Source organism: Dama dama, chromosome 12 (assembly GCF_033118175.1).
Source record: "Dama dama isolate Ldn47 chromosome 12, ASM3311817v1, whole genome shotgun sequence".
NCBI classification, from domain to species: Eukaryota; Metazoa; Chordata; class Mammalia; order Artiodactyla; family Cervidae; genus Dama; species Dama dama.
In genome coordinates this window covers 32351409-32366038 of record NC_083692.1, presented here as the reverse complement: position 1 = coordinate 32366038, position 14630 = coordinate 32351409, and the positions used below count along the sequence as shown (strand labels likewise).

The following is a 14630-nucleotide window of genomic DNA, read 5'->3' as shown; positions in this document are numbered from 1 at the left end:
CTTTAAAAAAATAAAATCACACTGAATGTATGGCTTCTTTCATGGGGCAAACCTATTATAATTTTTAAGATTCCTTTAGTTTTCAAACCATTATGGCATGCTTTTATAAAGAATTATCTGAGAGGAATTTGTTTTAGTAGCTGTGTCACAGGCTGTTCAACCAGCAGGAAGTGTCTTGTAGATAAAGTTGTCTACTAAAACATCGAGTCTCTCTGTTTGCAACCAGATTTTAACGCTGGAATGTCCCTCTAGACATTCCTGCCACTAAAAGGCAGGAACTCTCTTTGTCATCACACTGCTCAGTAAGCACTTAAATTGTTTTTAATGAGCCTTAATAACTAAGTGTACATTATTCAAATAAATCATAGACTGCATTTAGAATAGGTGGGTCATCTATTTTCTGAATTACCAATCAGCTTCCTGTCAGTTGAATATAAGCTTTTATGCTGCCAAGATACTATTTCTGAGAATGCTATTATTGGCAAGAGTTGTATACCTATTAGAGATGCAGCCAATGAGTAACTTATTTGTTTGAAAAGTATTAACTTCTATATTTAATAATATTCCTAATACCCCCCCCCCTTTTTTTCCTTCAGTGAGCACGCTAGTATAAAAGCTCCAGCTATTCCGATTGTTACTAATTTTAGATTTCTGCTTGTTAGATTTGGTTTCAAATTCTGGGTGTCACTCATTTAAAAACTCTTGTTTTGTGGGTTAAAAAAATTCCTGTTTTGGAGGCCTTCATCTTTATATCCTTGTTTTGCAGTTAACAGTCCTATAGTACTGTATGGTTTTCTTAAATACATAAAGAATTTGTTTAAAACAATAATGATCTACAGGTTTAAGTATTGCTAGACTAGTGGTTCTTACTAAAGATAGTATTACAGAGTGGAAGATAAATTTTCAACTAAAAATAAAATTTTTTAAAATACAGGAGTAAAACATAAAGCTTAGGTTCCTGTCCTTTTAAAAGTACCACTTTTTGAAATACGATGACTTGCTTTCATGTTGACACCATAGCTACAAGATTTCGAAAGACCATTTAAAATAAATTAAAGTGCTGAAATACAGGGAATGTTTGGAATAAGTATAGTGTACAGGTGGTACAATCCCCATGCCCTCAGAGTGCCCTCATTTAAAGCTTTTTCAGGAGTATCCCTACTTTCCCAGCCTTCGATTCTATTTTTAGATCTAAGATCATTTGTTTTTATTCTGTGGTAGTTTTAAACATTTAAATAAAGTTAACACATCTGCCTTTTATGGTGAAGCTAAAAGGATAAATTATATTCACAGGTAATTTATGATTCAATTTTTAATCAATACTACCCACTTGGAATTTCCATAGAAATGTTAATAGAAATTTATAGATAAAATATTTAGAAGTTTTCTCTTCTTTCTTTGACTTGAATACCAATGAATATTATGTAATTTTGAATGGCAGGGTAAGGAAGTGTAAGAACTAACAAACTTGATAAACAGCTTTCAAATCCTGTTTGCCATGGCGTGGGTTGTGTTTGGATGTGTTTGCTACCTTAATTGTCACCTACAGAGCACAGTATACAAACTTCCAGTAAACCCTTTCACCAGCGAGTGAGAATTGTGAGGCTGCTACTTGTTATAGGAAAAAATGACAAGAGTCAACTCTGATATTGACATTCCAATTTTAGTATATGTGCTGCCGAAGCGAGCACTGATATTGACATAGTGGTCTTTTTTTCCCCATTAGAAATCATTGTAGAGATATTCTCTCCTAGTTTGGGTAAAGGAGAGTTTTGTTTATGGTTATAGTAACAATAATAAAAATACGTAATAGCCACCATTTATGTGTACTTCCTTTATGTCATGTACTCTGCTAAGATCTTTAATCAATCCAGTTAGATAGGTAATGTTAATAGTAGTCTTATTCCACATTTAATGAACCTGAGGCTCAAAGAAGTTACATATTTTGCCCAAGGTTACACACTTAATAAATGATAGAGCTGAGAGTCAAACCAAGTCCAATTCCGAAATCAACGGCTATGCTCTTGAACATACTATATATTTCCTTCCTTCATAACTTTTTTTTAAAAGTAGAACAGGTAATTTCTGATTATTCTTACAGGTCTCAATAGCTCAATATCTACCAAGATACATCTTGGTAGAAGAGTATGAAAACGTTGGGTGGTGGGGAAAGAACCTTTTCTTATGAGTTGTAGTTCCAACACTAACTTGATTGTCATTAACTAACCCTGACATTGATTTCTTTGTCAGTGAACCTTTCTGAATTGTGATTTCCTTATTAGTAAAAATAAGATAATCTCTGAGATCCCTTACAGCTCTACTGCTCTAATGTGTGATCAATATTTTTTTCTTTTTCTTAAACAAAAAATCTCCCTGTCAAAATATGTTTTGGAAAGATTGCTTTAATGAGAGCAATTCTTTGGTCAACTGGGAAAAGTTAGAAAATAATCATAGGCTAAATAATAATAAAACAACTGCTTGCTGAGTGCCTCTGTGGGCACTGCTCTAGGCTATTTAATTTACATATATCGTTCTTGTTCACGATCATAAGAAACCTGTGAGCTAGAAGAGGAGATGGAAGCACAAAGTCGTGATCCTTCACAGTGTGGGGTTTCTCCCAGACCTCACGGCAAGTCGGCACTGTGATTTGCATTCAGGTAGCTTAGTCTCTGAATCTGTGCTCTTAGCCACAGGCTTTCAGCTGTCTCTCTAATAAGAGTGTCTGGTTGTTATTTACTTGCCAAAATTTTTTTATCTTACATACCAGTGTAGTACGAACAGAAAAAAGTAGGTTCTTTTTCTTAGCTTCCACCCTGTTTTGTTTAGTCTGAAAGGGGATGGTGTTGTTTATTTCTTACTATAACACAATAGGTAAGTTTGAATTCTGGGCTTTCAGGCAACCACTTCAGAGAAAACTGCCTCTTAATTTACTTGCTACAAACAAGTGGTTCTTCAGTGGAAGGGATCTCTGAGATAGTACTGATACCTTTGTTTCTGTGTTTGTATACCAGATTCTATACACTCTGAATTACAGAATCTGAAAAGCATCTAGCAGTTAAGTTTTGTCCCCTCGCTCAGAAACTTAAAGGCAGAGGGAAAGTGAGCGTAGATAGTATCTAATAGTAACGTCAGAGTAAGCACTGCTCCCTCCCCCTCCTCACCGCATCCCAGCCTGCGGGGTTGAGCTCCCCGTGTTAAACAGAAACTTCCTGCTGTCTATCTGTTTCACATGTGGTTATGTATATGTTTCAGTGCTACTCTCTAAATTTGTCCCACTCTCTCCCCACACTGTGTCCACAACTCTGTTCTGTATCTCTGTGTTTCTATTCCTGTCCTGCAAATAGGTTAATCAGTACCATTCTTCTAGATTCCATATATATGCCTTAATATACAGTATTTGCTTTTCTTTTTCTGACTTACCTCACTCTGTATAACAGGCCGTAGGTTCATCCACCTCACTGGGGACCCATCTTGCACTGTTGGTGGGAATGTAAATTAATATAGCCACTATGGAGAACAGTATGGAGATTCCTTAAAAAACTAAGAATATAACTGCTATATAACTCAGCAATCCCACTACTGGGCATATACCTTAGAAAAACCATAATTGTAAAGACACATGTATCTGGGGTTCACTACAACACTATTTAAAATAGCCAGGACATGGAAGCAGCATAGACGTCTGTTGACAAATGAATGGATAAGGAAGTTATGGTACATATATACAATGGAATATTACTCAGCTATAAAAAGGAACAAATTTGAGTCAGTTCTAGTGAGGTGGATAAACTTCATTTATAATGATTAAATCCTTAAGTAAGAGAATCTGAAAACTTTTAGCTCGGGAAGAAATGGCCCATGAGTTTCTCTTATTTAATACAAATAATAATGCAAATTCTCTCATGATCCTTTTCCCTAGGATGCATAAAGATAATAATCTATTGGGTAAAGTATTATCCTATTGACAGTTATTAAAATTCAGATGTTTAATTTCTTTTTTTATATTAAGCCACGAGGTCAGGCTTTTGTTTGCCTGGTTTTATGAAACTAACTATGGGAGTGCATTTGGTTTGTCGGTTTGTTTGTTTGTTTGTTTTTTAAGTGGAAGAAACCATGATTATTTCTATGCTTCACTGATTTTCTTTGGAAAAAAATTTTTTGACTGTAGCTTCACCAGGTGATACGGATCAGACACAAATTGAGCCCAGTCTGTACCTCACATCTTTATTTACAGGTAAGATTTTTTACTTTAAACGTTTCAATTTTTTTTCATTTCCTTCTTTCTCTCATAATAATCAACACAGTAAAAACAATAATTCCATTTTTTTTATTCTTCTAAATATCTCCAAATTCATCCAAAGTATAAAATTCCCTTGAAACACTAAACTCAACTGTCCAAAAGGTAGGGGACCAAAAAATCTATCATTTCCTCTATGAAAGTTTATAAAATGTTGAATTAAAAGGCTGCAGGTGTGGTACTCAGAGCACCGAGGCTAGTACTCCACATAATTCCATCTGGGGGAGGTTATTTGTTGGGACAGGACACTGTTTAAACTTTGAAGTCAGTTTTAAACAAAGTGAAGCAGCTGGAACCTGGCATAAGAAGAAACAAATCTTTCACATTAGCTATTGCTTTTGGAAAAAAAAAAGATTTGGAGTTGTTTTTACAGGTGCCGATACATTTATTCTTTCTATAGGAACTGCTGTATTTTTATCTTAAATTATAAATTTAAAAATAAGCATTTGTCAACTCACTTAAAAAACAGAAGCAATAGTAAACTTAAAAAATGTAATAGGATTTATATTTGTAAAACACATTTTGGGATGAGAGTATAAAACATTTTAAATCACTTTTAAACATGAAAGTAAGGAAAGAAATGTTTAATAGTGACTAATTCTGTGAAGCAGAGGCAAATCAAATTTTTCATACTATGTACTTAACATCAAATGACCAGACATCATCTTCATCAAAACTCATAGTATTTGTTCTCAAGCACGGAAGCTATGATTGCAAAATCTGCAGGGCTGGGTTAAGTATGTGAGGAGAATTGAATACAGCAGGATAGTTCAGCAGCTGCTTAAGCAAGGAATTTAAGCAAGAGTAGATGAGCCCAGAGTGGACAGGAAAAATGCTTCAAGAACTCAATAAAGCACAGCTGAAATACTGTAACATTTTCGTAGACAGCTGGGAAGCAACTGTGTTGCTGGAACTCAGGGCTAATCTTAAAGACAAGATCTGGTCAACATGAATCTAAGCAAGCTGTTAGTCATGAGGAACCACAGACTGTCTAGGCAGAAACAAATCAGCTTGGTTCAGCAATCATTTTAAGGCCCAGCACGTACTAGCATTATGCTGCAACTTTGTAGAATACAGAGGTAAACAAGACAAAGTTGCTTTGCTCATAGGGCACATTTAGTAGGAGCAATAGACCTACAAACAAATAATAATAATGTGAGTCACAGTCCATGCTTGTGAGGAATATATTGTCCAATAGACATGTAAATAATTACAGTGCAGTTTCCTAAGTGCTGCAATGGAGTTGCCATCCTAAGACTAAGGCATCAACAGTGTACAGGAGAGGAACCCATGTACTTCACCACTGTGGTTGGAAAGGCAACCCAGAGAATGTGCTTCATCTGCACATGTTCTTAAGTGTTTAGGGTCCTCACACCCCTGAGAGACACTGATAGCTATGACTCCCTGACTCCCTTCAAGACTGTATTTATATGAACACATATAAGTATGAAAGTATTTCCTATGAAAGTAATTTGCATATGATTTCAGGGTATTGATAGATCCATGATCACCCATCCTTAGACTTTAGGCTAAGATCCTTCATGTACTTGGGTTAAAGATTATTACAGTTTTTGTTTCCTTTTTCATTTTATTTTTAAATGAATTTATAAGAAACCTATCCTGATATGCTCAAAGAAATACCCAAATCCAAACAATTTAAAGTCACTGTACTGTCTATTCATCTACTCATAGAAGAATCCCATAACTTTATTTATGTGACTCATGCCACATGCAGTTACTGAATCCAAGTAAGGAGTGTCCGGTGCTACATTCTTCTGTGAAGTTACTGAGGAATTTTTTTCTTCTTTTCTCTATTCGTCTCATGTTGTTTTAGGAGAGAATGCTTTGTTTGGATTCCTCTCGGTTTGCAAATAACAGAGACATAATAATGGGCTACTGACTGTTTGAAGATTAGAGTCAGAATCTAAAACCTACTGATGAAATAGATTATCTAAACCTAAAAAGCTTTTAGAAAGTTATATCTACATGTATTTTTAAAAACAATACACATACGATATATAGGCAAATTCTTAAATGGACATTAAAAATCCTGCATTATTAGAATAAATTAGTTTTAGATTTTCTGTTCGTTAGTCTTCTAAGAAGATAACAGAAAATAATTTCTTTATGAATTTTAAATACTTTTAAAGCAAAAAATTGAATTTCAAATGTCTAAAAAGTATATTAAAACCTGTCTTAGGATGCTTCAAATACATGGTCTCGTTCAGTGACACCTCCAACTTAAATGCATGCCAGGTTAAATGACGTAGTGCCTACCCATGGAATCAGGGAATAGTCTTCCTTTTTTTAAAACAAATCTGAAAACAGCTGTTGAAACAATTACATCATAGAGTAATGACATGACTGTGGAAATTTTAAAAGTCAAGCTTTGAAACCATCAAACTACATTAATAGAGGTAGAAATTTTATGTTTGCTTTACTGATGATTTATTAAGATATTATGTCTTTTCTTAAAAGAAGTAAACTCTGTGAGGACCATAACTGGATATGAATGTTATGCTTTTTGCCTGTTAACATTGATGCTTTTTAAAAATGGTTTCCAGCCTAAAAAGTTCTCTTTTAAAGTTCTGAAACTGTGATTTTGCTTGTATAAATGAGCACTTCAAAAAATCTTTCCAAAATGTACATTAACAAACTATTTAGATAAGATGATACATTTTATTTATGTAATTCATTGATTAAATACATAATTACTAGAGTTAAAATTAACATAATTATTTGGAGGCCCTCTGGAACTGTGGGGTTTTTTCCTTAGTGTATTTCAGTGACACATTCTTACCCCCTCTCATAAGTTGACCTACCTTTTGCAGCCAACCCTAAGAGTCATTGCCTCTTAGGATAGTTTCTTTCCAGTTTCTTAAAAGCAAGTGCTAATCTGTGTTAAGTGCTTTTTGTGTGCCAGCACTATTCAAAACACTTTACATACATTATCCCATTTAATCCTCACTAAACCCTTGGAGGTAGGTACTCTTGCCTATATTATGTAGGTGAGGAGACAGGGTTTTGAAAATTATGTAACTTTCTCAAAGTCCCTCAACACTTATTCTTCCTCTTCCACTAAGTCGCTTCAGTCATGTCCAACTCTGCAATTCCATGGCCTGTAGCCCTCCACTCTTCTGTCCATGGGATTTCCTAGGCAAGAATACTGGAGTGGGTTTCCATTTCCTCCTCCAGGGGATCTTTCCCACCCAGGGATTGAACCTGGGTCTCTGATGTCTCCTGCATTGGCGAGTGGGTTCTTTACCACTATAGCACTCATCACAACCTGACATAGTATATGTTTGTTTCCTTATTTGTTTGTTATTTGCTCTTTACACCTATCTGAAATATGATATCAGTGAGATTAGAGCTTTTCTTTTCTTCAAAATCTCCAGAGTCTAGAACAGTGCCTGTTCTAGAACATAGTAGGTGCTCAGTTGATAGTTGTTGAGTGAACGAGTGGATGTGCCCAGCACTGCCATGTCACAGAATCCATGTTCTTACTCCTCCCCTTCCCCTTTTACTCCTTCCCACATGAAAGCCTTGCTGACAGTCTGGATGGGACCATTCCCAGGTGACTGAACAACAGACTTCATTTGGGTCCCAGACTTGACCAATCATAAAGGGATTTGTGCTTGAAACTTTATAACTGCTCCTCTCTTTAGATGCCCCTACCATGACATACCACTTTTAAAATGGAATTTCTCTCAACCACCTTAAAAATAGTTATTTTTATGTGAGTAATTAACATATTTGGTATCAAGCAGAAAGCGATGAGTATGAATTATGCTAGACTCTTGAAAACCATCTCTTACCTTGTGTGACTCGTCACTTTTGGATCTCCTTCTTATCTAACATTTCCCTTTTGTGTTCCTCTGTTTTCTCTTTATTCACTTTTCTTTATCCTTCTCTTATTTCTGTTATCATTTATTTCCTTCATTGCCTTCCACATCTTTTAAGTCCTAGCTCAACTATTGCTTTCACTTAACTTAAACTAAGTATTCTTCTACATGCTTACTTCCACTACTAGGTTTTAAGCTTCTTGAAGATGAGGACTGTTTCTTTTTCACCTGTGTATCTTCTTAACATCATCTTAGCTCCACACATACAATAGACTTTTATAGATGTTTAGTTAGTGAGCATATGCATCTGGAAAGGCCCACTCTGATATCTCTCTGCCTCAGTTACTTTTACCTTGTCTTTCTTCCAGAATTACTATCAGGATGAGATAAGATGATGTGGAAAAGATTTTTGCAAAATTTTAATTGCTGTATAAATGTAAGATAGTAATTATAAGAATTAACATAACTTTATAATAATTGAATTTAATATGTTCCTTGAGACTTTGAAACTTCTTCAAGGTCCCCCCCCAAAAAAAAGCTGTTACAGCTGTTGTTACATCATTGAACAATCTAATCGGTAATCTAATGCTCAGAGTAGAAAATAAAGGCACATGTAAAGCAGTTTTGTGAAATTGGGTAACAGAGAAAAGAAAAATGTCTGGTAACAGTGTAGTTTTTGACAGATATGTGAGTAATGGAAGGAATGAAATTTTTTCTTAATTGAGGAAAGATAGCATTTAAATTTACAGGTTGACTATTAATTTTGTTTTCAAGCCTTAGTTGTACCCTGTGTTGATTTTTACTTTATTGACAAGGTAAACTCTGGTCTTGGATACTACTCTTGGTTACTTGAGTATTCTACATCATGACTTTGTAAAATGTCAGAATATTTAAATGCTTATGTACTATGAAGATTTTTTTTAAAGTTCTTGTTGTTTCTTAATTTTTATCATATCCTGACAGAGCCAGATTTCAAGAATTCTTTTCCTATTTAAAATACTTATTCTATTTTAAGTGACATAAGAATTGCTTTCTTCTTAGAGGATTGTGCTGGTGTATTAGTTTGTGATATTGATATAATGATACCAAATCTTATTTCCCTTTCCTCTTTTATGAAAAAAAAAAAAAAAAAAAGAAACTGATGTAAGTAACAAACAGGAATGATAATGTTAAAATAATCTTAGTTAGACATCATAATATTAAAGGAATCTGTCTTTTACAAGTATTTTGATCATCTTGGGCAGCTGTGATTGAGTCATCATTGAAATCTCCAAAACTGACTTCTTTTACTGTGGTCCCTATAAAAGTCTGATGGAAAATTTCACTCTATTACTGTGGAAACTATTTTAAAGACTCTTGTAAAGTCAATTCCAATGACTCTTGACTCAGAGATATCTTTAAGATTATTTAAGATGATTTGCCTTTAAGATGCTTATTATTTTGTATATATGGTAAATCCATGAAATTTGAAATGAGGGTTTTTGTGGTCTTTAAACAATACCAACAACAATATTCTTAGGCAATGTTCTTTTTAAACTTAGAGGAATGAATTAGCCTACAGGCAGATAGCTATACATATGTAGTCAACTGTGTTCTTTTGTTTGTTTGTTTGTTTTCTTTTTAAACATATTAATGAATTCTTCATTTCAAACTGCCTTCCTTACTTGATCTTACCTACCATTTATCATCTGTAACATGACTTTGGGCACTTGTATCCTGTCTTAGTCCATTCGGGCTACTATAACAAAATACTGTAGACTGAGTGGCTTTTAGACAACAGAAGTTTATTTCTCACAGTTCTGGAGGCTGGTCGTCCCAAGGTCGAGGCACCTCTTCCTGGTTCCTGTGTCCTCACGTGGTGGAATGGGCTGGCAAGCTCTCTGGGGCCTCTTTCATAAAGGCACTCATCTTGTATATAAGGGCTCCACTCTCTTGACCTAAGCACCTCCCAGAGGTCACACTTTTTAATACCACCACACTAGGCATTAGGTTTTAAACATATAAATTTTGGGGAGACATAAACATATCATAACATATTGTCTCTAATTGTCTGGGAGTGGGTATGGCAAGAAGGGTGATTTTATCTCTCTGACAAGATCTGAGCACCTTGAGAAAAGAATTTATCGCAAATGCAATTCTCTTTTTGATCCCCAGTATTATTTGGAAAAGTTTCAAGGCACGTAAGTACTCAGGTACACTTGTTTAGCTGAATGAGTTTCTCGTTTTACAGGTGGTAAAGCGGTTCCACTCTTCACTTCTCAGACATCACCTGCCAAGATGTCTGTGACACTACCCTCAGTGAGCCCGGAAGACTGCTCTCGGTCTCTGAGCATTGGCACTGGCCAGGGGGACACGGAGTCCTCGGGAGCAGACACCTTCTGAATGCGAAGTGAGAGCCAGTACAATACTTGTGCTGGTGGTTTTGAGGTCATTTTCCTCTGGCATAAAACCATCTCTCAGGCTATTTTGGTCCTTCAACATATCCAGAAAAACAATTTAAAATTTTTTATTGAAGTGGAAAGCATAATTTGGGTATTTAGGTAACATTTTTAAATAAAATAATTTAAATGGCTATCATTGTGAGTCTGTGTTATTTCTTAGAATCCTAAGGCAGCTATGGAGTAGTGGAAAGGGCATAACTTTTGATATCTAAAAATTTACTCTACAGATATAATTATCTGTACTTAGTTGCGAAATAAAGTTGCTCGGTGTTATTCATCCCAAATTTTTTATAAGAGCAAATAATTGGTACCAATTTAATGCCTCTCACTAAGGAATTAATTGAAAAAGTGTTAGTACAACAGAATACTAGGTGTCACAAAAAAGAATTTTAAAATGTTTATGTGTTGATATGGAATTATCTTTGAGATCTGTTGGGTTTTTTTCAGTTTTAAAAAATGAATATGATAGTTGAATAGAAAAATGAAGGTATAGTTGACTCATTATGTTATTTTCAGGTGTACAACACAGTGATCCAGTATTTTTGCAGATTATATTCTATTATAGGTTATTACAAGATATTGGGTGTAATTCACACTGCTATACAGTGAATCCTTGTTGTTTATTTTATATACTGTGTAATAATATCTGTTAATTTGCCCCTCCTCCTTTCCCTTTCCCCTTTGGTTACCACAAGTTTGTTTTTTATGTCTGAGAGTTTGTTTCTGTTTTGTATATATGTTTATTTTTATTATTTTTAAAATTCCACATGTGTGCCTTTCTCTGTCTGATGTATTTCATTATGCATAATATTCTCTACGTCTGTCCACATTGCTACAAATGGCAATGTTTCATTCTTTTTTATGGCCAAGTAATATTGCATTGTATATATTATATATACCACATATCTGAGATATATTGATAAAGTGCAAAAAGCCACATGAAAGATAGTGTGTGAGTTATGCTACCCTTGTTTAAAATGAGATGGGGATCAATCCAAATATATGGATGTACATACACACACACCTACATAATGCTTATGTATGTATTAAATATCTTTGGAAGGCTAGACAAGAAACAGCTAACTTGGTCTCCTTTCTCTAACTTGGAAATGGAATGGCGAGGCGATAGAGAGGCTGAGTGATTGGAATCACGGATGAGTGTATTTACTGTGGATTCTACGTCCAGTTGTGACGGGAGAAAACGGAGCAGGCTCTTGGTCCTGGACTTCTGTTTGCTGGGAGTTTCTAAATTACTGACTCAGTTTCAGTACTGGTGATTGGTCTGTTCATATTTTCTGTTTCTTTCTGGTTCAATTTTAGGAGGTTGTACCTTTCTAAGAATTTGTCCATTTCTTCTAGGTTGCCCATTTTATTGGGGTATAGTTGCTTGTAGTAATCTCTTATGGTCCTTTGTATTTCTGTGATGTTGGTTATCATTTCTTTTTCCTTTCTAATTTTATTGATTTCGACCCCTTCCTTTCTTTTTCCTGATGGGTCTGTCCAAAGATTTATCAGTTTTACCTTTTCAAAGAACCAACTTTTTGTTTCATTGATCTTCTCTCTTGGTTTTCTAGTCTATATATCATTTATTTCCACTCTCATCTTTATGATTTCTTTCTTTCTACTAATTTTGTGTTTTGTCTGTTGTTGTTTCTCTTGTTCCTTTAGTGTAAGTTTAGGTTGTTTGAGATTTTTTGTTTCCTAAGGTAAGCATATGTCACTATAAACTACTCTCTTAGAACTGCTTTTTAGCAAAAGCATTTTTTATTTAAAAGTGTCGGTAGTTTTTTCATTCTAACCATAGAAATCTAGCCTTTTCTGGCTTTAGAATAGAATTACAATCTTTGGTTTATTCCACCCCATATGTACTTGAGCTTTACTTTTTCTTTTTGGTGTGTCTTTGTGTGTTTTTGTACCATGTGGCTTGCAGGATCTTAGCTCCCCTACCAAGAATGGAAATTGTGCCCCTTGCAGTGGAAGTGTGGAGTCCTAATCACTGGACTGCCGGGGAATTCCCTTGAGCTTTCCTTAAAAATGTTTGGTATCTTTTCATCAGTATTTTGTTTGTTTATAGGATTATTTCTGGCCAAGTTTGCTTCTACATATATTCTTCTGCCAACCACCTTCAATTTTTTAGAATAAAATTATGTATGTAAAAGTAAATTAGTTTGATGTTATGGGCATTAAAATTTTTATCTTATATTTGATTTTATAATTTCCAACTTCTGGAATGAACCACTTATAAGACGTGTTGTTAATAAGTAGACTTTATCAAGATCAGGACTGTTGTTGGGCTTACATGCCAGAGTAACAGGTATTTAAAATGTTTCTTTGGTTTAAATCCTAAAATAAGTTTGCTTTTTGTGCATTTTAATAGAATCTTGAATAAATGTGTCTATTTTCAAAAGATGATTACATCACTATGTTTCTGATTTGTATATTTCTGGTCTCTTAATTTTTATTTTAAAATATTAAACATATATTTAAATCAGTTTTATAGTTTTTCTATTAAAAACAAAATTTTTCTGAAAAATAAATAAAATGACACTTCTTAGTTGGTGGTGGGTTACTGCCCTTAATCCAAGAGTAATTCTATAGTTGAAACATTTTTTGAAACAGCTTTTAAAAATGGCCTGAGGGTATTATTTCCATATAGATGAGTAACTTGAACAGTAATAAAGAATAAAATCCATGGTATTTCTGTGGTGTTGTTAAGAAGAAACTCACTAAAAAATTCTTTTCTACTGTATATCATCTGTGTATCTGTTTAACAGAAATTAACTATAAGGATGTTGGGCATACAGTGTGGTGTGGTTACTTATGGCCCAGGCTAGGCAACCATCTCAGGACTCATCATTCTCTCCCTTTGGTCATCTGCCTCTCCTGGAAAATAAAGGTTGATCAACGAATTCTGACTCTTCCTTGTGTAGAATCACCATTTGCTCACCTACCATCAGTTGTTCAGTAGTTTTCAAAACTTTCTTAAAAATGCACTGGAGAAAAATGAATTTTATAATGAGAAAGCTCATTGTTATAGTTCAGAAAATTTCAGGAAGTCGGTTTTTTTACTTGACCTAGCCCATGTCAGGAAAATAGATTCCAGGTCTCAAGACTGTCAAGCCTTTGAGAGTAATCAGCCCTTGTCTGTACTTTCTAAAGATATTATTTCTTCTTATACTGAAGTGTTTACTTAGAAACAATAGGAAATATTAGCTAGAGTGCAGATGTCCCCTGGTGAGACCAATAAATATTGTAAAGCTATGTTGATGGTTCATTAATTACTAAGAAAGCAAACAAAGTTCTTTTTCTGGTTTTTGTGGTTTTTTTTTTTTTTTTTTAGTGTGAATGGTCTTATTGAATAATTTCAGCCCTAGTAAGGGATATATTACTGATCCATCTCTTAAATTCAGAGAGCCCTAACCTAGGTAAAAACCCTCAAGCAAATCAATAGACTCCTCCAACTTCTCCCGGGAGGTCACTTCTATGAGACCTCCGAAGAGACCCAGATGGTGAGACTGAACAGGATTTAAAATCTTGAAAGGAGGTGGTAAGAAATCCCAGAAATAGCTCTTGGTATGCATAGAGGTCACAGATAAAGAACAGGCCTGGTGCTGCACAATTGATATGATTTATATGTAAAGAGTTGAAAGTGTATGTCTTTTTCACTGAATCATCATGACATACAGTGATAACTATATCAATTGACTCTTTATAGCCTGCTTTTCCTGAACAAAGATATATTTTTCTTTTCTACTTTTCACAAGGTGTTACCTTAGAAATAAGTACCAAGTGAGGAGGTATTTCTACCATTGGGATAGTTTAATGGGATTTCTTGGTAAGCCTTGTAAGTATTTTTATTTCCCTTGATTGTATTTCTTAATACTTGCATGGTTACGAAAGTACCATAGACAGGAGTATTTTAAAAGGTGATTGGGGGTGATTTTTCTCTCTGGTTAAAATATTGGCTGTTTATAATTCTGTATAATTATAATAACAAGCCTGAATGTCTGGGTTGGGAGATTACTGTCTGTTATGTTCTGAAGTGTAGAG

The 14630-nt window shown here is 34.6% G+C and overlaps 1 protein-coding gene across 3 annotated transcripts in view; it reads left to right on the top strand.

Moving 5' to 3' along the window:
* The window catches only part of KIAA0586 (KIAA0586 ortholog), a 124318-nt gene extending 111247 nt beyond the window's left edge, over window positions 1-13071 (top strand). For all 3 annotated transcript variants that reach the window (XM_061156959.1, XM_061156957.1, XM_061156958.1), the window contains 2 exons: window positions 4169-4234; window positions 10370-13071. In XM_061156959.1, the coding sequence (XP_061012942.1) occupies window positions 4169-4234; window positions 10370-10521 (218 nt within the window). In that variant the 3' untranslated portion in view covers window positions 10522-13071. The remainder of the gene's footprint in view (window positions 1-4168; window positions 4235-10369) is intronic.
* The last annotated feature ends 1559 nt before the right edge of the window (window positions 13072-14630 follow it).